Source organism: Athene cunicularia, assembly GCF_003259725.1.
Source record: "Athene cunicularia isolate RWA chromosome 4 unlocalized genomic scaffold, athCun1 chr4_part3, whole genome shotgun sequence".
NCBI classification, from domain to species: Eukaryota; Metazoa; Chordata; class Aves; order Strigiformes; family Strigidae; genus Athene; species Athene cunicularia.
Genome location: NW_020799100.1, coordinates 18,441,285 through 18,467,191, shown reverse-complemented (window position 1 = coordinate 18,467,191; position 25,907 = coordinate 18,441,285). Strand labels below are relative to the sequence as shown.

General features: G+C 38.0%; 1 protein-coding gene across 2 annotated transcripts in view; it reads left to right on the top strand.

Moving 5' to 3' along the window:
- PCDH11X (protocadherin 11 X-linked) overlaps positions 1-25,907 on the top strand; it is a 507,269-nt gene that overhangs the window by 357,340 nt on the left and 124,022 nt on the right. For both annotated transcript variants that reach the window (XM_026848512.1, XM_026848511.1), the window contains one exon: positions 12,912-13,110. In XM_026848512.1, coding sequence (XP_026704313.1) covers positions 12,912-13,110 — 199 coding nt within the window. The remainder of the gene's footprint in view (positions 1-12,911; positions 13,111-25,907) is intronic.

Here is a 25,907-nt window from a genome sequence, read left to right as displayed (position 1 = left end):
TCAACAGTTTAATATTATTCCACCGAATCTCAGGCAAGCACTGTATTTTCAGAGAGGAGGTGGTTGATTTTTATAAGAAATTATTTTTTAGTTTTTGATGCGCTAGATTGAGATCAAAGTCACTTTAGTTTGTGTTCTGCACAAAGGTCTGAATCCGGTGTTCTGGAAGTGAAGCTTCATCTCCTTGTCACTTTGATTTCTCCCTTGCAAATACCGTGTTTATGTGTTCTCTTTGTTATGTATCTGAAAATGTTTAAATGTGTTACACGTTACAGTTAGTGTTTCTACCACCGAATCAACTACAACCAGTTCTGCAGCCGTTCCTCCCCTTCCCACCACCACTGCTGCATTCACCCAGCTTCTGCATAAAGGGATTTCTAAACAATGTGGACAATTAGCTATAACAGTAGTTACAGATATTTTTGATTCCTTAACACCCTATAAAACTACCAGAAGACTGAGGAATTCAATCCGTTAAAGGCAGTTGCTGACGTTCATATTGTGTCTTGATCTCTGGCTACTAATGAAAATACAATTCAAAGTCTGTTGAAATGGAAGCTCTTTAAAAATGAGCATTTACCTTCCTGTAATTCTTCACCAAGAACCAATACTATTATAAATAAAGTAGGATTCTTTTAAAAATCGTGATAAGTCCCTGGTGTTAAGAAGGGTCCTGAAAGTGTTTAATTAGCCAACAACAAAAAGCATGAAAAGAGCAAAGCTGATTCTGTAGATATCTGATGATCATACTGAGATATAATTGAAGCAGAGAAGCCTGTTGCTTCTAATAGTTTAAGTGCCTTGCACACCCACTGCATGCACTGAGTACAATAAAATGTTCTATCACACGTTCTCTTCATCATACCCAATAAATGATCCATACTCCTGCAATAATAGCAGGGATAATTAATTCCAGCTTAAGTATTTAGAAAATTATTAAGTGCTGCAATTACAGGCTTTCCAAATGGCAGTATTTAGAAGCAAGAAGCTATTCTCTACACTCCCCCCCTCCCATATCTGAGCGCACTGAAAAACTTCAATTCAGCAACATAAGGAAAAAGCCCCTGCAGGAGTGCATCTTAATGTAGTATTAATTGGGTAAAGGAAGAACATAGTTCAGGAACACAGAGGGTGCATTTGGAACAGGACAAGTAATCTGAAATACAAGTTTGATGAATTCCCTTCATCTCTGTGCTGTGGTTGCTGCAGCACTTTTGTTTATATTGATCTGAACGGCATGGAAATTTTCTTTCATCTGTCATTTACATTCATTTTACCTCTTGCAATTGCCTCTGCCAGCTTACATGCTTGTTTTCTGGTGAATCTATTAATAAGATTTCTAGTACATCAAAAGAATTTCTTCTGTGCAAAGGTAGAATATAAGGTGTGGGAGGGTTCCTAGATTCAATTTTACCTACTAAAAGTTATTAATGAGTTCTGCGAAGTGAAAAAAAAAAAATAAAAAAGAAAAGGATAATGCTAATTGCATGCTATAGATTTTCCTCCATTGCTTACTCATTTAGTTGGTGACTTGCAGAATAGAATATTTACACCATAGCTTTCTTCTGATTGCAGTATGCCTCCTGAATTGACAAACATAGGACCAAAGGTTAAATTAATTAAAAACAGTAGAAGAAAGAATGTAATTAATGCTGCAAGTTTGTATTTACATGTTTTGCCTGGAAAATGTGTGAAGTGCATTTTGTTTTGTGCAAAAGCGCAGACACTGTATGCCAGCGAAAATAAGAAAGCGCTAAGAAATAGCTTAAAGAGTAGAATTAAATTGAATTGTTTAGTTGGGAAAATTTATGCATAAGGATGGTTTCAGGGTGAGCAAGCAGGGCAGTTACCACGGGTATTCGATAGTGTAATTGATACAGGGATGCAAGTCTGTGTGCATGTCCATGCAGCTGTGTGTGGAAGAGCCCGTGCCCATAGCGTCTCCCTGTTGCCCGTGTGCCTTCTGCCAGCTCTGCGGACGTTACTGTTACTGCCTGTCCGCACACACATTTTTCCTGCTGCTTTATTTCAAGGTCCTCCCTGAGTCTCAGGTATCTACAGCAATTTGCCTTCTCCTGAGCAGCAAGGATAGAGTGTTCCTGCATGACTGCACGTTACAAAGGATTTCTGCACGGTCACGCTTTTGTGGATCAACTGGAGCAAGCAGTTCCCTTTCCTGATTGCCTCCTTGGTGGCAGAGTTCTGAAAGTATTGCAGCTTTCTAGGTTGCCAGTTCAGTGTGGCTTGTATGGAGAATAATATTTACCTCTGATTTAAGTGATTATCTGAATCATTCTGAAGATGGTAGCGGTGTTAGTTTCCTGTGCAGCAGCTGAGGAAATAGAGGTAGCCACTGGATGCACTCAGGGAGCTGCAAACGTGGCATTGCCTCCCCAGGCCCTTTCATTTCTCAGCTCTTTGGGGTTCTTTTACTTGAGCATCTTTTCAAAGATGTGAGGACTTGGATTCAGGATTGGATTTAAGTGCAAAACGTTGGTGTCCTCCGTGCTGCTGAGAAGCACTCGGGGGGCTGTGTGGGCGAAGCCGCCGGCAGCCCCTGAGGAAGAGCCGGCCTTCGTGGCTCGCTGCCAGTGCCCACTCCTCACTTTTACTGACTTCTCTATGATTTCCCCTTGGTGCTTTATAAATTTTCTCCTTAGCACTTTTCTCTTGACTCCTTGGGTTACTTCTGTCTCAGTTTCTACTTACTGCGTGTGGCTTGAGTTCACCTTCTTTCTCTCTCAGCTCAGTAACTTTGCCAGGAAAGCGACCCAAGGTCACAGCTCTGTGTTTTATAAAGCCGGGTCCCTGGTGGCAGGCGCCTCAGCCTCACAAGACTGGACCTTGACTTCCAGCTCCCCTCCGCAGCCGCGCGCTCTCGGTGACTTCAGAGCACCCATCCCAGGGTGCAGTTTGTGGCTGGGCTGGAAGGAGGGCAGTTGCCGGTGCCCGGGTCCGGCCGTGGACAGCCCACCTGCTCTCCGTGGCACACAGCGCCTCTCAGCTCACTTTGAGAGGAGACGACTTTCCTCAGGCTTCAGCCGAGCCCCTCAATTCTCCTTGCCCACAACTGCATTATTTCTTTATGCAAACTAACATATGCTGCATTACTTCAGTAATTTGTATTGTATCTTTTACTCTGTGAAGAAAGATGAGTAAGTAATCTTAATAGTCCCAAAGAATGGCTGCACTGAATATGAAAATAAGCTAGAAAGATTTAAGGAACAAGGGAAGGCTAATGGCTTTATATTTTGCTTTCCTGAAATTACACAAGTGGTGAATTGTGAAAGACAGTTATATATTCTGATTATCTGAAAGGACAATTGCAGAGACATTGCTCCGTGGGAGCAAAGGATGGTATCAATGATACCATACAGCACTTCAATTTGTAATTTTTTTTTCCCATTTCCAAAGAGATATTTCAAATGTCCATTTAAGAGTTCATTACTAGCCTGTAGCTCAACTCATTTCAGTAATTTTGAATATTTCATGTAGTTTACTGTAAATAACAGCTAAAAATTTATTCATTATCACTCTAATAATGTAAGCTGAGAAAATAGTGATGCAAATGGGAGATTTCTGCCTTTAATCACATAAAACATAATGCTTTTCCTTAAAACAACTTGAAGACAAAAACGTTTGTTTCAAATATTTGAAATAAAAACAAATATTGCAACAGTGTTCACTGTGGCATTTATCACATAGCATCTTTCTTATTTACAATAACAGAAGATTAAAACAAAGAAAAGTGTACCAGTCCAAAATTCCTTTATTGCGGTATATGGAATAACTTCTAATCTTGAGAGTAAAACTTCTGTCTGACAGTTGGAAAGGCAATTCCAGGATACATGTTTTGACCCTGGAAGCTTTGTTGGATTTTTCTCAGTGGTACCTCTTCTAGTAAAAGTTTTCTTGATCCAGGAAACATTATCCTGTACCACTGGAGTCCACTACTAAGTGTAATGCTGATCAAAGTCTCCGTACTGAAATGTTGGATTTTTACTTTGTACAAATCAAAACCAGCGTGAACTGCATTGCTGTTTGTAAATTTTGGCCTACAGCTTTATTTTACACAGGCCAGTAGGTTTTATTTGTATTCTCTTGCCTCTTCCCTAACCATTTCACCTGAAGGTGTGGACTAATTATAGTTGCCATGAGAATGTACTTTAGATAGGTGACCTCATCTGGCAAACACACTGTATATTTAAAACTAAGAATGGGCAATCTAGGTGGTTAAAGGATATTTGCTGAAGGCCAAACAAATGAATGTAGCAAGCAAATACTGCTACGGGAAGAGGAAAAGAGAATGCTTTCACTGTCTTGAGTTTCCAGATAGCCCATTTTGGGTAAATGATTAATTTTTGTCTATTGTTTCTCTTCTCCAGAAAGAGCAAGATGCTTTTTTTTGACAGCTGTGTAAAATATATTAGTTATGTTTCCATTTTAACTATCATCAGTTCCCATATATCAAACACATGATATCAAACATTAGGTATTTACTGCTATAACAAATTAAATGCTGTTATAACAAAGGTGTGCTGATGTCAAAAATGTAGTGAGATAGTGAAACGCCAGAGATGTTTTTCTACTCACTTTAAAAGGCATTTTTAATTTATGTTTTTAATTTTTGTGTTGACACTTCTTAGGGAGATATTGCAGAAAACCTGCTTTTTTTCTGTGTCAGGGTGTAGCAAGGACTCTCTGCTCCCTGGGGTCAGGAGCAACAGGTGGTGCCCATGGATTTTGAGGGTAGTGTGAATGATATCAAAATTGGTGGAAATGTAGTCTAAAAATCTTTGGATCCAAAAATATGGGGCTTTTTCCTAGAAGAAACTGAGGAGGTCTGTCTGTCTTTCTCCTTATTCAAGAGGTATGTTATCCTCTTCAGGTTCTGAGTTTACACTGCAGACTTGCTCTCTGCCCTAATTCGTGTACTTTTTTTTTGTTAACCATAGCAAAATGAGTTCACATTAACAACTGCATATGTGAATAACAAATGTAAGGTTATTCCATGTCTGTGTCACAACTGAACTGCTTGGTAGTCATCCCGCTCCGATATCCCATCCACACCCGCAGGACAAGCTTCTGTGGAGCCAAGATTTATTTTGGAGAGTGAAACAGAGCTACACAATTACTTATTCTAGAGTAGTCAAGAATACTCCTTGAGCATGTCTTACTAAAAGTATGCGTCTGTGTTTTTCTTTTGACTTCAGTACACTTTCAAGCCAAAGAACCAAAAATAGATGAAAGCCCCTTTTTCTGGGAAAGACTAAGAATAGCTCCACTTATTGGCTAGAAATGATGAAGGCACATTTTCAAGCCTCTTCAGGTGAATACTTGTGATGGCTTGTGAATTTACACATGTGTGTATTGCCTCAGAAAGTTTTGACCTTTAAATGAAAAGCTGAATAGAAAAAAATCACAAATGGAAATTGAATCAGGTTCTTGAGATTTCTTCCAGGTCTCTATAGCTCCAACCACCTCAGCATGCTTGAACTTAATGGCTAAGCCTTGACTGCTATGATGCAAAAGTAGGGGCTGGAGGTCACTGAGTAATTCACTGGAACAGCATTTCTTGTTCCACAAATCTATACCTTACAAAGAAAAATGAAATCTGTTTATCTGAGCCACAACTGAAATGTATAAATTAACAGAATTAAATTAGAGCCTTGAGTGCCATGTACTTTTACAAAAGTATAAATTCGGCTCTATTTCTGTATTAACATAAAGAAAATACTAGGTAAGCAATAGTGTTGCTTTTAAAAGAGATATTCAGAACTATAATAACACACAATCAATATTTCTGCTAAAAAAGATCCATGTTGTTGACCCAGCAGTCAGAAGTTATGTCAAATATTACCCAAATGTTTCTGTACTATTGTTTATGTTCTTTTAAGTAAAATGGCTTTGCCTATCAGGAATCAAGCATTCAAGATAACATCAAAGATGATAACAGGGAAAGTAAAGATCATATTAAATCAGAATTGAGACTTTTCTATTTCTCAACCTTAGCAACAGCACAGCCATAGTGCAACTTTCATGTATAATTTTTATTTAATCACATGTCAAATCGAAGACTTACATGGATTAAACTTTAAAAAGCATGCTTTCAGCTATCATTTTGACATCTAGTTAGCATACAATAACTGCCTTTCAAAAGCTAAATAAAATGTTTGACATGCTTTAAATGTTATTTTCAGTTTCATTTGCTTTTTTTATTTCAGTTCTTTGTTGTTATTTCAAGAAGCTCAGAAAATACAATTTAATTGTTAAATGTTTGCTGGGAAGTGTCATATGAGATACACTCTTTGGTACAAAGAGGATTAGAGTCTGAAAATGAATACCGATTGAGGTTGGTAATCAGAAGTTTGTGGAGTTCCAGGTTTATAGCGTCTTTGTTCAGAGATGATTTGGCTAATGAGTTTGTTCCGTGGCCTCTGTGCAGCAAGAGGAAGAGGGGAGTATTGGCTTAGCTTCTAGTTACTTCAGTGGGAAACAGCATCAGTGAAAATTTGCTTCTTAAAGCGGGTGGTGGTAAAAAAAAAATTCTGTTGCTTATCCACATGAAAAAGGGTTTCACAGAATTATTCTTTTGCAATAGCCCATAGCTGAAATATATGACATTCTCGCTTATCAGTTAGGTGCAGTTTTACATGCCTGCAAGAAATGCCTGTAGGGGCATGTAAGTATGATTTTAGAAAGGCACCCTGAGTAAGTAAGTGTGGTAGAGTTACAAGATAGTCTTGCAAGATTATTTCTCATCACTTGAGCCAAATCTTTGTGTGAGTGAATCCAACTACAAGATCTGACAATTTTAAGTAATTTCCATTTGAGCAGGTAAGGGAGCACCGTCTGTTCCACCCGTTTGCTGTTACTAATTCTTTCACTGAAAAACTACAAATCTGTCCAGGATAATCATCCATATTGAACTTGCATTTGTCTGGGCAGTCAACCAAGCTTTCACTTGCCTTTCTGGAATTAATAGATGGTGCTTCTTGCATCTAAAAAATTAATAAAGTGGGAGGGGTTATTTAAATCAATAATAAATGAAAGCTATTTACATCTCTCATACTATGGAACAGTTAGATTGTTAATCACAGCGAGAAAAATTAAAGTATTTATCAAAGCTTTCTCTTCTTTAGAAGGAAACCTGGTGGTGTGTTTTCCATTAGTAATTAGTGAGGATGTAAGATACCAGTTATTAATGTTAATGATATTAAAGCAGGAGGACTAGAAAAATGTATAACAAGAATGTCAAAGGATTCTGTTGGGTTTCTGAAGTTTTATATAGCTGAAAGTGTAGTGTTTTGCCAATATTTAAAAGACTAAATATGGTAAACTGGGAAAACAGTAGGTCTGTTTGATTTAACAAACACAGAAAATCAGAAGCTGAAAGGGATGCAATCAATAAAGGTGGGACAGTAGCTGATACGGATGAACTTGTTCAATAAAAATAAGGGCTTGTTCAACAAGCTTGATCTGTATGAGGTGACAAGGCTAATAGTATTGGCAGTAGCTGAGGGTGTTACTTTTTCATGTGAGATAAGGAAAATACTGATTTTAATGTCCAAAAAGGTTGGATTTCTGAAATCAGCTGGATATTGTCACTTTGATGCACACTACCTCTCCCCTTCCTCTCCAGTAGGTAAGCTCTTTATTTTGCTCTTTTTTTTTTTTTTTTAAAAAAAAAAAGTCCTATGCAGGATCACTTCAGGTCATATTGAAGAAATCATTATAAACCAACTGCTAAATCATAAAAGGTGATTACAATAGTGATTCATTATTAGTGAATTGTTTCTAGTTGCGTGTAATAATGGTGAGCAGGAGTATTCAGCATCTTTATAGATGCTCAAAGAGAAAATACAGACCACTGTTGGTAAAACTTTAGAAGTTAGTCTAATTTGAGTGGAAAGTGATAATGAGCTACATGATGTATTTTGTCCATTACAAAGTAATCAAGAAAGCATAGTAAAATCTTAGATTTAGTGCTCTGAGCTACAATATGTGTGTGAAATCCGGACTTATAAAACAATTGATAGAAACTGTTTGGGCCATAATTGCTATGCAGTAGACTACTAAGTTTAGGGAAAGGAAAAATAAAACCGCTAGCCTGTCTGTCTTCAGTTTCAACACAAAGACATGTTTCCCATTGGGTTTGTAGTTGCATCCTTTCAAGCTGTTTGTTTTCAGGTTATTCTGAGAATTTTACACTGATAGTATCTGGGTCCGGTGTGTCTCAATCAAAGAGTATGGAACAAAAGATTGTTGTTTTGGAACAAAAGGTGATAGTTGAGCATAAAAAGATTTGAGCTGGAAATTGTAGTTTGATTAGGGATTTTCTTTAACTGAGAAGTACTAGTCGTAACTGAAGATAGTTGTTTTCTGGTTATTTAAGGCATGCATTTCATACCTTCCTAGCATTTGAAAGACATTAAGCAACTGAGAAAATTAATATTAAGAGCAAAACTAGATTTTAAAGTAAAGAAATATTTTGACTACTTTTTTATTCTCTGGCTGATAATAGTGGAGAAAGATGTTGAAGTAGTCCTAGTCTTTTACTTTTTTAATGATATTTTACAGCATCTCCTAAATAAGATCTGTTTCAAATCAGAATTATCATCTAAATAGTATAATTAATTCAACATAAATTAAACAGTAATATTTTTTCTTTATGATCTCTTTTTAAAAGGATATTAATTTGCTTCAATGAATGAAGATAATAAGGTTAATAGTTTAATGTTCCTCAGTTGATATCTGCTGCTTTTTCTATTACCTTTTTTTCAGTTTTTGATTATAAATTGGCTAACCCCTGGTGTATAATTCCAGAAATCATCCTTCAATGTATCCAAAGCTATTTACTTTGACTCATCTTTTATTATTCCCACTGCCACAGTCTAATTATTGTAGTGAAAGATTGAACACAGAATAGTTTGGGGCTTTGATCAGTCTTCATATAAATTTCAATAATGAGAGTAAAAGGTTTGCGGTTTTCTGAGATAATTTGATCCCTCCAGACACACACTGGTTTTACAAAACGCAGTGGATGCCATATGAGACCTCTGACAGAATTTGTGTCTGGGTTCGTGACATCTCTGGAAGCAAAGTTCTTTTTTCATAGCAATAAAGAGTAATTTAATATTGTTAAATATGTCAGAGAAACTATATGCTACTGTACATTTTTTCCTTGAATTTAGACTTAATTTTCCCCTATCAGTCTAATTGTCTATATTACAAGTTCCTACATCAGCAATTTCAGAATCCACTAAGAATACATAATGGGTTTGCTTGCATTTCTCTCTTTTTGAAAAAATATACTGTCAGTCAAATAAATAAAACAAACGATAATCCTTGTTATTCTATTACTATCAGTGCTAACTCCCTTTGGAGACAAATAGAAAAGCAGCTGGAGTCTGAGGATTTTTTGTAATCTTATAAATTGAAATTTAAATGCCTCAAGGAGGAAATTTCCAAAATAATTGTGACAGAGGATAAGTCCCAGCTTTTGGCAAAATTTTATTAGAATTACTTGTTCCAGATCATTGTCTGATGCCTGCATGAATTAAGAAAATGGCAGCACTGCCTGCCATGTAGAGAAATAGCTGGTTATTTTTTTTCATCTTGATAAATTCTTCCGAAAGTACTCTGTCATCAGCGTTATCAGGTGTGACATACTCAGGGACACTATCAAATTAAAAATCATGAGCCTTTAGCTGATGCCAGTCTATTTTAAATCATATGGTTTTTATCTTTCCCACTAATAACATCTCAATTTATGTAACTAAACATTTACAATTTTCTACTGAATGTGAGGGTTAGTGAGGTTTTTAAATTTGGTTAGGGTATGGCTTTTATACTTTACAGGGTATGTTTTTTCTCACTGGGCTAGGCAGTTTATAAAAAGACTTGGTGACTTTCTGGTCTCCTTTACTGTCATCAGCTTAAGAACTTTTGCTGTATTTTGACAACAAACTGTGAAAATAAATATTCCTTTGTTTCAACTCAGTGAATCCCAGTTGTACATAATAACAACCATTGCACTCCCAGGCTTTTGCAAAAGTTAATATTGCTATCTAACTCTAAAACTTGGGCTAATGATAGTTGAAGAATACTTTTTTCTTAAGATTCACTGGTATCTGGGAGATGAGAAGGGACAACCAAGCACGAGTACCAAACGGCACATGCCCAACGCGAGACAGCATGAAGGCAATGTAAACCTCACAAAATACAGAGTTTTTACAAACAGTTCACACAATGAAGTTGATTTTTTCGTAGATACTGTGAATAGCAGACTCAGTTAAGAGCAAAGAAGTAGTATATTCCATTTCTACATGTCGTAGCTGTACATCTGTGCTAGCTTGGTGCTGTTTTGTATGCAGAGTTAATCAGAAACATTGCAGGGGTATTTTCACTGGATCAACTCCACAAAACTTTAGTTATTCGGACTTTCAGATAGGAGTCGACTGAGATTGCTGGTATGAACAGGGTTCTGAGAGGCAGTTGACAGTTAAGGAGGAGAATAGCGCTAAGTCATATCAGGACTTTCTGTGGATCCATCTGGTTTTTGGATTGTGCAGAGACACTCCGTGTATCTCTACCCGTCTGTGGTGGGAAAAGGATCAGCCAGCCAGTGGGAGGAGCAGGACCACTGTCCCAGCCAGCCTTCCAGAGAGCCCTGGGAGCAGCTGCAGACAGCTCGCTAGAGAGTTAAATAAGGAGATTCTTCTGGTGTCACCAAAAATGCGGAGAGGGGATGTGGGCGTGTTAGCTGTGAACCTTTCCCCGTCTGAATTTTTTTTTCCAGTGGGCTGTAAGGCTTCTTCTGCAGGCACAGGAGGGATGTCTTCCCTTTCCATCCTGTGATGGGAAGTCATTCTGTGTTCAGGTTTCCAGAGCTCAACTGATGTCTTGGCTTGATCTGTTCCAATTTTCTTAAAGATTTGCCTAATGAGGGGGAGACTAAAATCTGCAAATTTGGTAAACAGGAAAGCAGGACTGGAAGGCAAAATGTACTTGATGATAAACAGATGAAATCATCTGGAAAAACAGAATGGCAGGAAGAATGAATGCAAAGCGCCGCACTTAGGCTCCAGCAATCAATGGCAATAACCAGAAAGGGAAGAACTAGCAAAAGATCATTAGAAAAGGAGCCGGGCATTATGGTGGTTGGCAAGGAAAATGTGTTACGCTGCCATGAAAAAGGCAAAGCACTAGTGGAGCCTGCAGGAGATGTGAAATGATCCTTCTGCTCTACTCTGTGCTTTAAAGATCTCAGCTGAAGCTCCGTAACGAGTTCTGAGCAGTGCACAGAGAAGCATGTGTGAGCACGTGTGCAGGGGGGAGCGAGCAGTAAGAGATATCAGAAGGCACACAACAGATTGAAATAATAAGGTCTGTTTATTCTGAAGTAGACTAAAGTGCCAAATGCCAGAAAGATGAGTGGGAATAACCAGACCATGATGGATGGCCCTGAAGCAGCAATTTATTTTGTAACAAGAAAGAAGCAGGTTAGACATTAGAAGAAAACTTCTCCATTAGCAATGGTGAAACACTAGAACAGATTTTCTGGGAAAGCCATGAATTTCTTACTGATAGCTTTTAAGAAGAGTTTTCACTCACATCTGTCAGGAATTGCATAGGTAAAGTTGATCTTGCCATTTTCTTGGCTGTACCACACTGTACAGCAGCTGTCTGCGGGCATATGTAGTAATGTCACCGTGATAAAAAGAGATTTTGAAAAGTAGAGGAACTTAACTTTTTAGCAAAATCTTAATACAACTGTTGGTGTTCAACACCATCACCTATAGGAATCAAATATCTAGGGACCCCTGACAACATCTGCTGTGTTACACACGCAGTATATACTTTTTTTTTTTTTTTTTTTTTTTTTTATGCATCAAAAATGTGATCTCCAGCTTTACTAATCCCAACAGTTGTGGATCTGGAAAGTCTTGCATCGCCTTTCAAATGGAATTTTGAGTAACATCAAGCTAAAAACGTTCTAAATTGTTATGTTGTTTGTTTTGTTTTTTTTTTAATCCTAATGTCATGTTTTCAAAACACACAGAAATATGACACATGGAAATAAGCAAGAGAACTGCTTATTTCTTTGCTTGTATTTTCTTTTAACACTTGGACATATTTACATTTCAGTTATTCAGCTCCTAAATCATGCAGAGTCAGGTAATGAAAATACTGTCCTGTTCCTGATGTGTCAGGTGCTTAATTTCACCTGTCCCTTCCTTTGATAGCTGTCCTTGATGCTTTTCTGCACAGTTTTCTCTTTCCCAGCTTCCAGCCTTTTACAGCTAAGATACAGGTCTGTGGTGTAAAAGAAATCAAAGTTGTAATGAAATGTCTGAAGGAGAGTAGTGGAATCTACATTTAATTCATTAGTTTAATGGATGTGCAAAATCTATTTAAGTTGTTTTCAATACATAAGGCTTGTTATTGTTTGTTCTTTCTCTGCCTTAGCAGAATCCAACAACATTAGAATTGTGTCACATTTTTTAGGCCCAAAAGTGTGGAACAGCTTTTAATGGGAGAAAAAAATGTTTTTTGAAAACTAGAAAACTGAGCAGTGAAATAAATTGAGCCTCAAAAAGTGATTGAAATCTCCAAGTCAGTATACAAAAGGCATCCAAAGACTTGTGAAGTCTGACAGAATCTCTTTAGTTTGAGGTGTCTTTCATTTTGCATCAGGGCTTACATTTTTAAAAAATAGAAGAAAGCAGTGCTGTCAGGTGAAGCGGGTTTGAAAGCAGGCTGCCTGTTCATGAAAGCCTGAAATTGTGCACAACTCTAGATAATGCGTCTTCAGCAGATAACTGAAATAATACATTTCCTAAATTGCTTGCATTAAGCAATTACTGATACTGTAGTGGAAACCATATAATTTTCTTCCTTCCTTGTAGCCTCAGCGCCGTGTCACGTTTCACCTACCAGATGGCTCCCAGGAAAGCTGCAGTGACAGTGGGCTCGGAGACCATGAACCCACGAGCGGTGCTAGCACATCGCACCCTCTGCCCCTCGGCTTCCCCCAGGAGGAGTACTATGAGCAAGCTTCACCCAACAGCCGGACGGAAGGAGACGGCAACTCAGACCCGGAGTCCAGTAAGTGATGAACTCTGGCCACCTTACTTGTGAAATCATCTGAGTGTCAGAAGCGGGCTTCTTTTTCAGGCAATTATTAAAACTGAATGTTGATTTTAATGTGGCCAAAGAAGCCCTATATTTCTAAAAATGTGAAGCCTGACCATTGGAAATAAACCACTCTTGAGCTGTAAAGAGTTTATGGATGACCTGGTATTTTTATAGAGCTGCTGTGCGACGTGCAGAGGAGCTTTCTGACGAGGTTAACACTGTTGCCCTTACGGTCATAAATACTGTGCTGAGGGACCTCACGCTTTTTAACGTGTTTCCCTATCCAACAGAGCTGCACGTTGTAGTTTGCTTTAACAGGAAGAACTTCTGGATGATGAGTAGGTCTGTGAAGACACTGCAGCCTCCAGAAATAAGGGTTTCTTGATTTGTCTTTTGAGAGCAGCTGTGGTATGTAGAAACAATCTCAAAAGAGTTTATCATCTTACTTCGGCCTTTATCACTGGCTTCTTACGATACTGAAAACAGTTTGGCAAAATCAAGGTGAGCTCGGGACCACGCCAGAGCTACAGATACTGGTATTTCTTTCTCTGCCATGATGTGATAGCCAGTTAGAGACTCCACTGTACTTCAGTCAATTGTTAATTGTCCAGGGGCTCTTTATCTGGATTAAATTGAACCGTGCCATTGATAAAGAGACACCTGAATGTGTGTAAGCCTCTAAGGCCTTGTTAGCGGCCTAATAAGTGATTTGAAAATACATCTGTTCTGGGCAAAACTTGGCCCAAAAGGTGTATTTCAGCTGCTTTAGTGTATCGTGAAGAATGAATTAGTAAGTCCTATGCACTTGAAATAGCTCTTTGAGAAGGTAGTTACATCTCTACACTGGCAAATGCAGCATCCAGCAGAGAGCATTACCTCCCACTCCGAGCTGGCTCTGACAAATTCAGCCTGGCTGTTGGAAATCACACCGCTGACTTTGCCTTGCGCTGCCCGAGACTGAAGTCTGAGGGGCTGGTCTGCACAGATGAGGGCCGTTCTCTCTTTTTCCTATAGTTCATGAACTATTAATTGGGGATCCTCAGTTTTAGACTGTTTATTAAAATTTGTGAAGTTGTACAGTTCCTGAAATAATGGCAGAATATTATTTTTTCTGAGCTGATAGACAGCTGACAAGAACCATCAGAGGTTTTCGATGTTGTGTTGAAAACGTTATTCATCGTTTGCTTTTGTTTGTGTTTATCGATTTGAGACTGCAAAATACTCTTAAGAATACTCCAGGTGGTCAAACTGAATTCTTCACAGAATGAGGGTCTAAAGGGCTACAAATAGACCCCCAGAGAAATCAAGTTATATATTGTGTTTGCTGGTTTTGCTATGCGTACTCATGATCCGAACTCTTTTTCCAGCTCTCTTTTGTTGTCTGTAACTGATACTTGTGCTTTACTGAAGGGAGCATAATGAGCATGGCATCAGTATTTGAGTCCTTTCATGCAGAGAGTGTGGGGCAGGACTTGGTGTATGAGGAGCTGTCAGAACAGGCATGTGGATCTTGTCTTGCCATTTACGAGGAGGCTCAGGTTTTGGATTTACCGTTTTTTTGAGCCCAATGTTTCCAATTTCAGAGGAAATACGGATCATGACTCTTCTAAAATGTTGCCCTAAAAGTAATACAGCTTTGACATCTGACTGTCATTGATACATATCACTGTGTGGAGACTAAGTAGGCATCTGATGTCTTTTCAAGTGTGAAGTTGAAGAAAGTTTAATCACCTGTCTAATTACCTGACAGTTCAGTTTTAAACTTGAAATCACAGTTTAATTAGCATTTATGTGAAAATTTTTTGCCCTTCTAACTTGTATCTTATTGAAACAGTTTAATTGACACAATATAGTGTGATGCTTAGAGTGTGGAAAGTGTAGATTGCAATCCTTTTTAGTGTTTTAGGTTTATATTAATACCAAAATATTATAAACCAAAATATCTTGTGTGCTGTTCTATGAGTGTTCAGCCTAAGGTTCATTGTTTACCTGTGCATGTGTGAATACTTAATCAATAGTGAAACAGTGAAAATCATTCTGTATTGATAGTTTCCTCTACAAACATGCTGCTAGATTTTTGATTGTTGTTTTTTTATCTAATTTGGAGTAGCATGATATATTGATTCATGGACCAAAATGTTCTTAATGTGAAAAGAGAAAGAATAATATATAGTCAGAAAATATGAGTAGAATTCGTACAAGAGAATAAACATGGCCTTCATTCTGCCTCAAGATCTTTAATATCTGACCTGTCTTAATCTGAAACGTTGTTGAAAACATTAAACCTGATTAATCATCTGATGATGATTTAGTTAAATTTTGCATACCAAGGAGACATAGGGTTGGGATGAAACAACTTCAGTAACGTCTAGAGCCTACTGAGACATTAAGTGGCTTATGAAAGCTGATGGCAGATGCCACATCACACAGGGTTATATTCAAAAGTGTTTTCTCCTTGTTTTTCCTGAATGTAGTTCTTATGTTTTATTTGTTTCTCTAATATTGGAAAGCATTGTATTTTGGAAACTTTCCATTTATTAGCAATAGCAAAGCATTTATTACAGAACACTGAAAAAGATGAGCATAACTGAAACCAACAAAAGCCAAGGACTACTGGTGAGAGGAAGCCTTACAAATTCACATCCTATACAGGACTGAAGCAAGGCGGAAGGAATAACTGTAAGAATCAAGTTGTTAGAAAACTATGAGCAATCTAGATGTACACCTTTAAAATTAATTGACTGTACTAATTAAAATTAGAAATAGGCTATTTAAAATGATTTGTCTTCTCTTACTTTAGTTATCTCCTCAAAAAAGTGCAGTGTGCAGTGTGGTAGATGCATCATAAGGAGGAGATGCCAATAAACTGTCACACAAAGTAAATAGTAATATAAAAGTGCATGTAGGTTTGTAGAGAATGTTATCCTTAAGTAACAGGTTTAATGTAGGTGGTATTAATATATTTTCTGCTCATAAATTGTTCAAACTAATAAGGATGCTCCAATAACTCCCTACGCTAAGGATTTTAACCATACCACTGCAATTAAATAATTGTAATTATTTTGTTTAAAGAAAATGGAAGTATAAACAAAGATAGTTGAAAATTAAAGGGCTAGTTAATGAGGCAAATCACACTGAGATTTGAGGGTTTTGAATAGGAGAAAACTGGTATCTTAAGGAGAGGAGGTCTCCATAATGATATTTAACATGAATTGGTGACTCATAACCCAAGATAAATTGAACTGAGAAGATGTAGCACTAAGGAAAGGACAGCCAAAAGGCGAGCCGGTATGTACCGTAACTTCATGGTCACTTGGAGCTGGTGTTGCCAGAAGCATCTATGGCTTCTTGTTTGCACCTTCTCTTGTAGCAGCTCAAACATTTGTAGAACTGTTTGGGTGAACTGGATAGAAGAATTAATCTGGATTCAACCTAATCTAGGTGGGGAAAAACGTTATTTTTAAACAAATCAATTCCCCAATTCCATTTGTTACATGGGGCACTACTTGTGGACCGCAAACAAGGGAATGACTAGCTGGGGAAAAGCTTATGTTGGCTTTAAGTGATCATCAGACTTCAAGAGAATTAGTTTTAAGAAGAATTAACACTGTAATCTATGGTATTTAGCCACATAAGAAGGAGGTTTGCAGCAAGGATGACATCTGTTCATGATTAAAGATAGCGTAAAGTAGCATATATTTCTTCCCCAAAATTAAAAGCACACTTTCACCTTGCCTTAATTTTTGATAAGGACAATGTTGATGAGAGCAAAGACAGGCTGATGAAGAACGATGATAATGGAACTAAAAGTCAGAGCAGCTTCAGTGCATTCATGTGGAGGAGAGGAGATAATCTTCCTCCCAGGATATCAAAACTGATAGTGTTTTTCTTATTTTTCTGTAATTCTAAGACACAAGGTGTCAACAAAAAAAAGTGTTTGGTCAAACTTTGCTACTGGAAAACGTTTACAAGAAAGAAACTAAGATATATGTAAACAGAAATCAATAAATGGTATTGTAGGTTTCCCAGGAATGGTACGGGATTAGCTCTATTATCTCAGTTCAGTGACGTGTATTTCAATACGTGTATAGCTAGTCTATATAGATTTAAGAACTAATAACTATTATTCTAACATTAAGCTGGAGCATTAGTAATTAAGGAGGAAAAAACACAGATTAATACAAGAATGGAAAAATCTCCATCATTATCCTCATTAATGAGTTTGGCATCAAAAAGCAGGAACGCGTCAATGAAATATTCTGCCATCTCAAAGCCAAGCATGACTGAAGATAAAGAGGAGGAGGTGTGTATGACACAAGAATTGGATTTATCTAAGGATTTGGAGTAATAGCAGTGGGATGAAATCTAATAGTTGAGAGTCCTTCTCATAGGAACGGGTGTATGTAACTAGTGTATAAATCACCAGCTAAAAATGACATAAAGAAAAAAAACAAGTTAGTCTTCCAAAGATAAAGTATAAATCACCAGTAACTAATGTGATTGTGAAAAAATCCTGGGTTACTCCTAGAACAGGAAAGAAGAGAAAGAAAAAAAAACCCAAGTGGACTATTATAAATAGTGTTGGCTTTCCACATTAAAGAAAGGTGAACTCACATGAGAAACAGATGTAAAGAAATATTATTAATAACAAGGGAATGGAATGTCTATATACAGAAAAAGGAATTAATATTGGCTTGTTTAAACTGCAAGATAAAGGCTGGCTGGGGATTAGGACTGCTTTCAAGTAACAGCAGAGAATGTGGGCCAAAATGAAGCACTGGGTTGCTTCCCAGGCAAACGAACAGGTGCTGTCTGTGAACCAGCCGAGGCCAGAAATTTGGGGATTTCAAACAAGATCAGTGAGGAAGTCTAGAAGCTGGGAATGACAATGCTAACAGGTTTTAGAGAGAAGCTTGATAAATTTATGAGAGGGGCAAATGAATTGTCCTCCATAATAGCAGCAAATCTAGTTTGTGATCCCATTTCTAGGTTGGTAATATAAAAAGCTGTCAGTGAACGTGTTTGCTGAGTCTCAGTTCTGTGCTAGCCCTTGGCTTCCGGGCTGGTGCATCACCGGGCCGGGGAGCTTTGCCCTGCGCCGCCGAACGCCCGCGCTGGCGGGGAGCCGTGCTGGCAGCCCGGCCCTTCACAAGCACGGGGACACACTTACCTTCACAACGCCTCACAGGGTCCCGTAAATCTCACTGATGTCGTCTTGAAGAAGAAAGGGTCAGTGCTGCACACTGACGGCAGGCAGTTGAAGATAGAAAGTTGCTCTCCCTGGGGAAAATTGGCTGCATTTTTTTGCCATGCTGACTTGTCTGATAATCAGAAACTCTGCAGTTGCTGAAATATACTCTTTAAACATCATCAGTAAGACTGCTCTGGCAGCTGGACTTCAGACCTCATGCTGGGGCACAAGAAAAAATAAAACTACAAAGTTTTAAGTATCTTGTTCCCTGTCCGAAAAAGGAGGCTAGGAGTGCTTGCCAGCAGTTATGACCTTTTTTTTAATGGTGTTTTCATTTTCTTTGTTCTCTTCTTGGGTGCTTTTAGTTCCACAATAAGGTTGAAATGTAGCAGTGATATTTTAATTCGGTTGTTGTTGAGTTATAAACACACTATGGCGCTTAGGTCTAATTTGAGTAAAAGAGGAAGATGCTGTCATTAGTTAAAGATAATAAATCTTGGCCTAAAATACATCCCAATCTACCACATCAGCCCGCTGGGTCCTTTTACTTCTACTGTATTGGGTTTTTCTATCCCCACGGCTGAACACTAATAATTAATTCAGAAAGTGCTGAGGTAATTAATCTTTCTGAGCAATAGTGTTTGATTGATCTTCTACCTTTAATCAAATTAGCTTGTATGTAGGTGGGGAAATGTAATGGCTGACTACGGTACTGTACCACTTTGTGAAATGCCAACCTTTCCGATGACCTCCTGAGAGCGTGCCCATGAATCACGTATATATAAACCACCACAGCAATCATTAAGTGGCTGTTTGATTTAAAAGATGGGGAACTGGCAGAGATCAGAATCAGAATGTGCTCAACATTCACATTTTAAAGTATGTCTCCTTTAGAAGTGCAACTTTATATCTTTGTGGCATATGTTTGAGGGCATTGAATGTCACAGGCTGACAACTTGTGTGGATTTTCCAGATGTTTTAGCTATCTGTTTCTAAAATAAAATAACTGTCTTGTCACAAGCGCATACAGTGAAGCAAGCCAACAGAAACTCCTGTAAAACCAAACATTATGATATTCTTGATTTGTTGATGACTGGAGACTTGGAGAGGGGGGAATAGGTCAGATTGGAGAGGTGAATTTACAATGATACAGATGAGTGGCTTTTACAAGCGGATTTTAACTTGTACCTAAGAGGATACATATTGCGTATTCAGGAATAATTCCATGATTTAGTAATTTGATCCCTGAGTGCCTGACTTAAGAGTTATTAATGCAGCTGACATAAAATGGAAAAAATGGACAAAGCAAATTAAATGGAAAAATGCAAAAGCAAGAAGATTGTACAGCTCGGACCCTATCAGTCAAACACAGACTCTCATTTTTTAAATCTTATACTTTCTGTAAATAAGGAGCACTTTCTATAAATTCTTCTAAAAGTAAATTCTGAATATTTTATTGTTGGTATCAGAATGTAATGCCTCGGTGTACATTTCCTACTGTTCAAAGAAATGTGAGCTAAAAGCAAGTTTTCCAAGGGGCACCATATTCTTTCGTGCAAAATCAATGGGGATTGATGAGGAAAATCAATGGGGAAAATCTGTTGGGTTTTCTAGACTACATACTGGGATGAAGTCAATCAAGCAGTAATAATGTGTTTGTAAATACCATCTAATGTTACTCTTGACTGAGGTTTTAAAAGAAGTTACTCTGTATAAAAAGATTAGAAAGAATAGCTCCGCCTTGCAATTGAGGAATCAGTCATTTCTTGTGAAATAATAAGGAAGGCCTTAAAGTGTTTGTTTTGCGGGGTTTTTTTTAATAATAAATGAGATCTGACATCTATAAACAGTGATTTAGTGGCAGATGTTCTGTGATATATATTTATGTTATCACTTAATCTGACACGGTAATGGATAATCCTGTTTTTTTCTGTTTGAAGTTTATGAAAGTTTTAAAATATAGCAAGCAGCCTGATAGGGCAGAGGTGGATAGAAAACAAATCTCTTCCCTCTACTTTTTCAAACTCCTGTTAGATCTGACTACCTGTCATATTTGCTGTAAATAAAGCCCCTGAAGTTTGGCTGGGTAAATGGAATCTAATTGGAGCACCCCATATCCAGGAGTGTATTAGGACTTTGATGGTTACGATAGCTTGAAAAGTCACAAAGGGCACAGATTAAAACGGAAAGTTTATCTGGAGTGTATGAAAGCTGAAGCCATTGATAGAGTTCCCTTCTGATGACAGCTTCGAAGACGAGTGTATCCTGCGTTATCTTAAATCTAGTTATGGATGAGATAGAAGTTTATCACAGGGAAGCAGACCTCTGCGAGCAAAGCAACCCCTTATCTTGTCCACCGGGTTTGCAAATGACAAGTGTGATGCCTGGGCACAAGTGCCAGGCGGCAGCGGGAGTCCGGGATGGCAAAGTCACCCCACTCCAGCGAGGCTTCTGTCCCAGGGAAGCAGTGGCCAGCCCTTGACAATAAGCCTTTCTTTGCTTCTAATTTTTATTAGGCCACCCATACAGTAAGATAAAGTTCATACGACATCTGTGTTTCTATTGCTTATGAGCCACAAAGCAAATAATTTTATGTCCTTCTCCTAGATGATACAACTTGTTGTGGTTTTTTTTGTCAAGTCAATCTAATCAGTGTTCAGGAGGAACTTTTAGCAATATGAAATATTAAGGTGTTTCTTAGCATCTAGTTCCTGTTTTAAAAACAGAAATATAGAAAATAAATTTTTTTAAAGTATATATTTTAAGCCATGTGAAAAATTACATGATTATAATTTCATTTGAAGTATCTTAATTTATTATTTATTTCCTAGTGATTAATGAAAAATGTGTCCGGAAATATATTTAAGGACTGTCTGAAGATACCAATCTGTCCTAGAAATTAAATGGAAAAATTGTATTTATTGAACAAAGAAGATTCCCAACTGATAGTGCTCTTAAAATCACAGTATTTGCTGAGTCAAATCAGATCGAGTCAATAAAATTAGTGATCGTTGTCCTTGTTTGTGTAGAGATGTGGTCATCCTTTTATTTGATGTTTTCCTTTTCCCTGGGATTTTGGTAGGGAAATAGGATTCAATCTTGTATGCATTAGGAACAGCTAGAATTTTTGTTCTAAAAATCTCCTGTATATCCATATATTCCTGAATAAAGGTGATACTTTTGCCTTTACTCTTCAAATGTCTTTTAGTCTTCTGGAAAAGCAGCATGTTTTTAATAAACTGCTGTTTCTGTTTTGGGGTTGTTTTGTTTTTTTTTCTTTAGGTTTTGTAATCTGCATTGTGATCCTTTTATTTTCTGGCTGCTTTTCAAACCTTGACTTTGCTGTAGTAAGGTCAAGGGAAGGCTCAGAAACCCTTGCACAGGCTCTGCATCAGGGGAACACAGGGCTGGTGTCCTTGGTACATGCTGTTGATGCAGCCAGTATAGCACTAGTTTTTCTTCAAACCTATTGTTTTACATACACATTCTGAAAAATAAAACATATTTTTCTGTGTTGAGCTGGAGAGACCTAGACGAAATATTTATGATGATACTTTGGGATTTATATTACATCAAAGGTTGAAATTCTCACCTTTGAGTTTAATACCAATAAATAATGTTGCTGCTTTCTAGTTAGTGGCAGGACTTTGTATGGGTTGTGTTTTATTCAAAATGCTTGTGATTCAGTACTTTTGTAATGAAACCAACTGACATTCTAGCTGTTCGTAAATGTTTTCAGAGTTAACTCTGACTCTGTACGTGGCTGATTTCAGCAATGACAGAAGCTGCTCTCTCACGTATCCCTTTCATAATTTTCATCCTGCTCTCACACTATCTTGGTTATTTGTACATATCCATTCCCATGTTTCAGTTTGTATTACGTGGTAAATTCCCTGGACTACAGACAGAAATTTTGCTATGTATTTGCAGGGCTCTGAGCACAACGTGGCTGTTATGCTGATTTTATCCTCCCAGTACAATTGCAGTTAAAATTATCACTAATACTGGTATAACAGATGTGGTGCTGATCTACACAAATAACATACACTGTACCAGCAGTGCTTCTAAGTGCATATCAGGTCTTTCTGTTTTCATTTCATCCTGTAAACATAGTTAGCTTGTCTTGTATGGGATTCCCTAAGTTCAATCACACTGTTAGTGATGATGTGAACTGGGTAACTCATCCTGTGGTGAAAAGGCAGGAGCCATGTGTGGACGAGGAGAGGTGCTAACCCTGCTGGACAGTACTGTGGTGGGCCAGGATTGTGCTGGTTTATTTGCAGAGTCACCCAACTGCCAGATCAAGTGTTTCACAGAGGTTCTTGCAGTAAGAAGTTACACCTTGCTGTACAAGGCGTCTGGCAAATATTCACCTGCATCTGTGCATGATAGCAACACTGACTTGCTGATTGTGTGTAACAAATGCTTTTGTGTTCCTCGGATTTGTGTTAATTCTGTCAGTGTGAGCAACACTGCTGCATCCTGAATAGCTTGGGTTGGATGGCAGAATGGGATAGTGAGGTGGAACAGGAGTTAACAGCATCTTCCCTTTTTCTCGCTTTGTGCTTTTAAAAAAAAACATTGCTTCTGACATGCCTTGCTGCCAGGCAGCACTGTTGCAATGCTTGTCCTTGCAATGCTTAAAGCTCTACTTAAAGCCTTGGTGCATCAAATTAAAATTCAATCTAAATAATAATATGAAGCAACAACCGATCCAGCTAAAATGCTGTTTCCAGGTTAAGGACATGGTTAGCCGATTCTGTACGGTCTACTGTACTTAAATTCCTTTCATCCAAAATAACTCTGTTTCTTTGAAACATCAGGAAGAACAATGACACTATTTCAATAGCTGTTCTTTTATCTGGTTATCTTGACTGATGTTCCGAAACCAGTGTCCCAGAAGATGTGTCCTCTATGGGATGAGACGTTATGAAGTCTAGCCCTCACCTAATACTTTAAAAGAAAGCAAGCATTTCTCTACCAAGAAAGGCTTTACTCATGTCACATACTCATCATACACCAAGGAACTGTTTAGGAAAAGAAAGAAAACCTCAGCTTCTCCTCCTCAGGAGTACTCCATATGAAGAAAAACAGTGGCAATAAAGGGAAATAGGAATGGTGAGAGAAAGCATTTCGAAAACTATAAAAGCAAAAATTGGTTTTATCTTATTACAGCCGATATTAAAGCTTTTCTTTATACACATGCTCGTTTTTTCACTGTGGGTCAAATATCACTGATTACAGATTCTGCTGGGGTGGAGCTCTCATACAGCTGTCTCTAAAATTAGCTACTTATTTCTCGTTTTTGTGAAGATCACAAGAATCTTTTTCCATCGACCCATCATCAGTCAGCATTACTCCGACCTAGTCCAGTACTGAACATATTCCCAGCATTGTGAAAAAGATGTATGCCAGAGAAGATCTGTAAATAAAACAGGTCCTTTACCTTTCACTGCTGTGTCCTACGAATGGAAGAGCATTTCGTTATGGCTGTATGTGGGGTCTGAGTTGTATGATAATTAGGACTTTAGATGATTAAAGTATATTTTTTGCTTGGTAAAGAATATTAACAGATAAATAATCAACCTGGATATTTAATTATCCAGTTTTCCATTTAAGGATTCATAATGACAAGATATTCGGTTTTTGGGAAAAGGATAAAGTACTTTCTTCTCATTTTTATTTTATATTTTTGTTTCTGTCTGCTAAGCTACAGAAACATTTCAAAAGTGCAATGCTACAAATTATTCTGGAGTTGAAGAAGGACAATTTTTTTTTTTTTTTTCCTCGCTGAAAGCTTCTGATTTTTTGATACAACGAGGCTATTTCTGTGGAGAAAGTTTGTGTCTGGATCATTGCATGACTTCTGGCCCTTCATTTGTGTCAGAATGCAGCAGATTGCCAAATATGTGTCACAGCTTCAAAATGTTATTCTCTCAGTCATCCTAGAACTGGCACAATAGAAGGCGACACCAAGGAAAGAGCCGAGATGTTAGCAGAACTTCCTTTGCTGCTGATACCGGGTAAGATAATAGTTAGCAGGGCTCTAACATTAGCACTTTACTGCTCAGTAACCCTAATGAGTACACTTGGTTTATTTGAAACTACCTGACTCTGTAACAAGGAAGATGACTCACTAAATCTTAATGCAGTAGGAGATTTTCTGTCTTTGAGCTAAGATGAGGGGCACATAGTGAGGCCTTTAAGGAGCATTTCCTAGGAGTGTTTGTTTCTAGCAGAGACCGTGCTGCGACAGGCATCTTGCAGCCGGGGCTCTTCACACACAGCCTCAGCAGTTGAAGGTAAAGAGAGGAAACCAAGGATTCACATCACATGATTAAAATTGCCACGGAGACCACCATCCACATCGTGACAATTCAGTGCCCTGACACAGAAATGAAACACTCTGTTAGACAGTGCTACCACAAATCCCAAGAAAGGCAAGATATTTAGGAGCAGGGAAAAGAAGAAAATGTCCTGACCTTGTTTCATTATAAGGAATACAACACTTAACATCTTAATATAGACACTAAAGATGACCTAACAAAAACTCTCATAATTCTTTCTTTATGCTTTTTTTATAAATACTGAATTTTAGGATTTGTTTTCCCTTTGAAACATATTTACAAAGAAATGTGGTTCTGCTTTGTACATTCTTCATTAACCTCTGCTATCAACTTTGTATTTCTGATCTAATGAGTTCAAGAGAAATTATGATACAAGTAAGCAGATGTTTTCTATTTTGTATAACACCTATTTTTGCTGAATAAGGAGAAAAGATGATATATGTAGAGGGACATTAATATTTCTTGTTAAAACGTGCTTTGCAGGCTGAAGAAACTCATATACATAATGATAGTCAAAAGTCAGAGAGTAAAAATAGGAATTTGTTAAAAACAGCTGTGCTGCACAACTCTTTGACAGGAATAGAGGAATGCGTTATCCAGTAAAAATTTCAGAGTTTATTTAAAAGAAACTGTAGCTGATAATTTTCATCAAGACAGAAGGTTAACACGTTTGTGAAACGGGGTGTTGGTTTGGTCTTGTTTCATGACCATGAAAAAAGAAATGTTTAACTCCCTGAGGGAGCTGCCATTTTTCTCACGGCAGTGAGAATCCTGCAGTCGCTGTCCCGTTCCCTGATGGCAGCACCAGGAGTGCAGCCCGGGGTGTCTGTGTGCCCTCCTCCAGAGCTTTGGGTGCTGGGCAGCACTGCAGCCGGCCTGTGGCACCACTGCTGACGTGTGGGCACGGGTCACTCGCCCTATTATTCAACTGGAACTGGCATTACCTAAGTAGTTTTGTAGGTTACCTGGTTAGTATAGACTGCATGTCAGAAAAGATCTTGGCTTTTTAGCCAATTCATTAGCAAGCTGAATTGCAGATGGTCCAATCAAGGAATTTAGAAACCAGATCCAGACAGCTGCCTGCACTGGAAGGCAAGAGATAGTTTCTTACCTGCAACACTGATGAAGCTCCAGACTATATAGTACAGTACTATGTCGCATTTATGCTTTAAAAATTGATTACACTCTAAGCATATACTCTATCTTACTATTTACAGTGACTGAGAGAA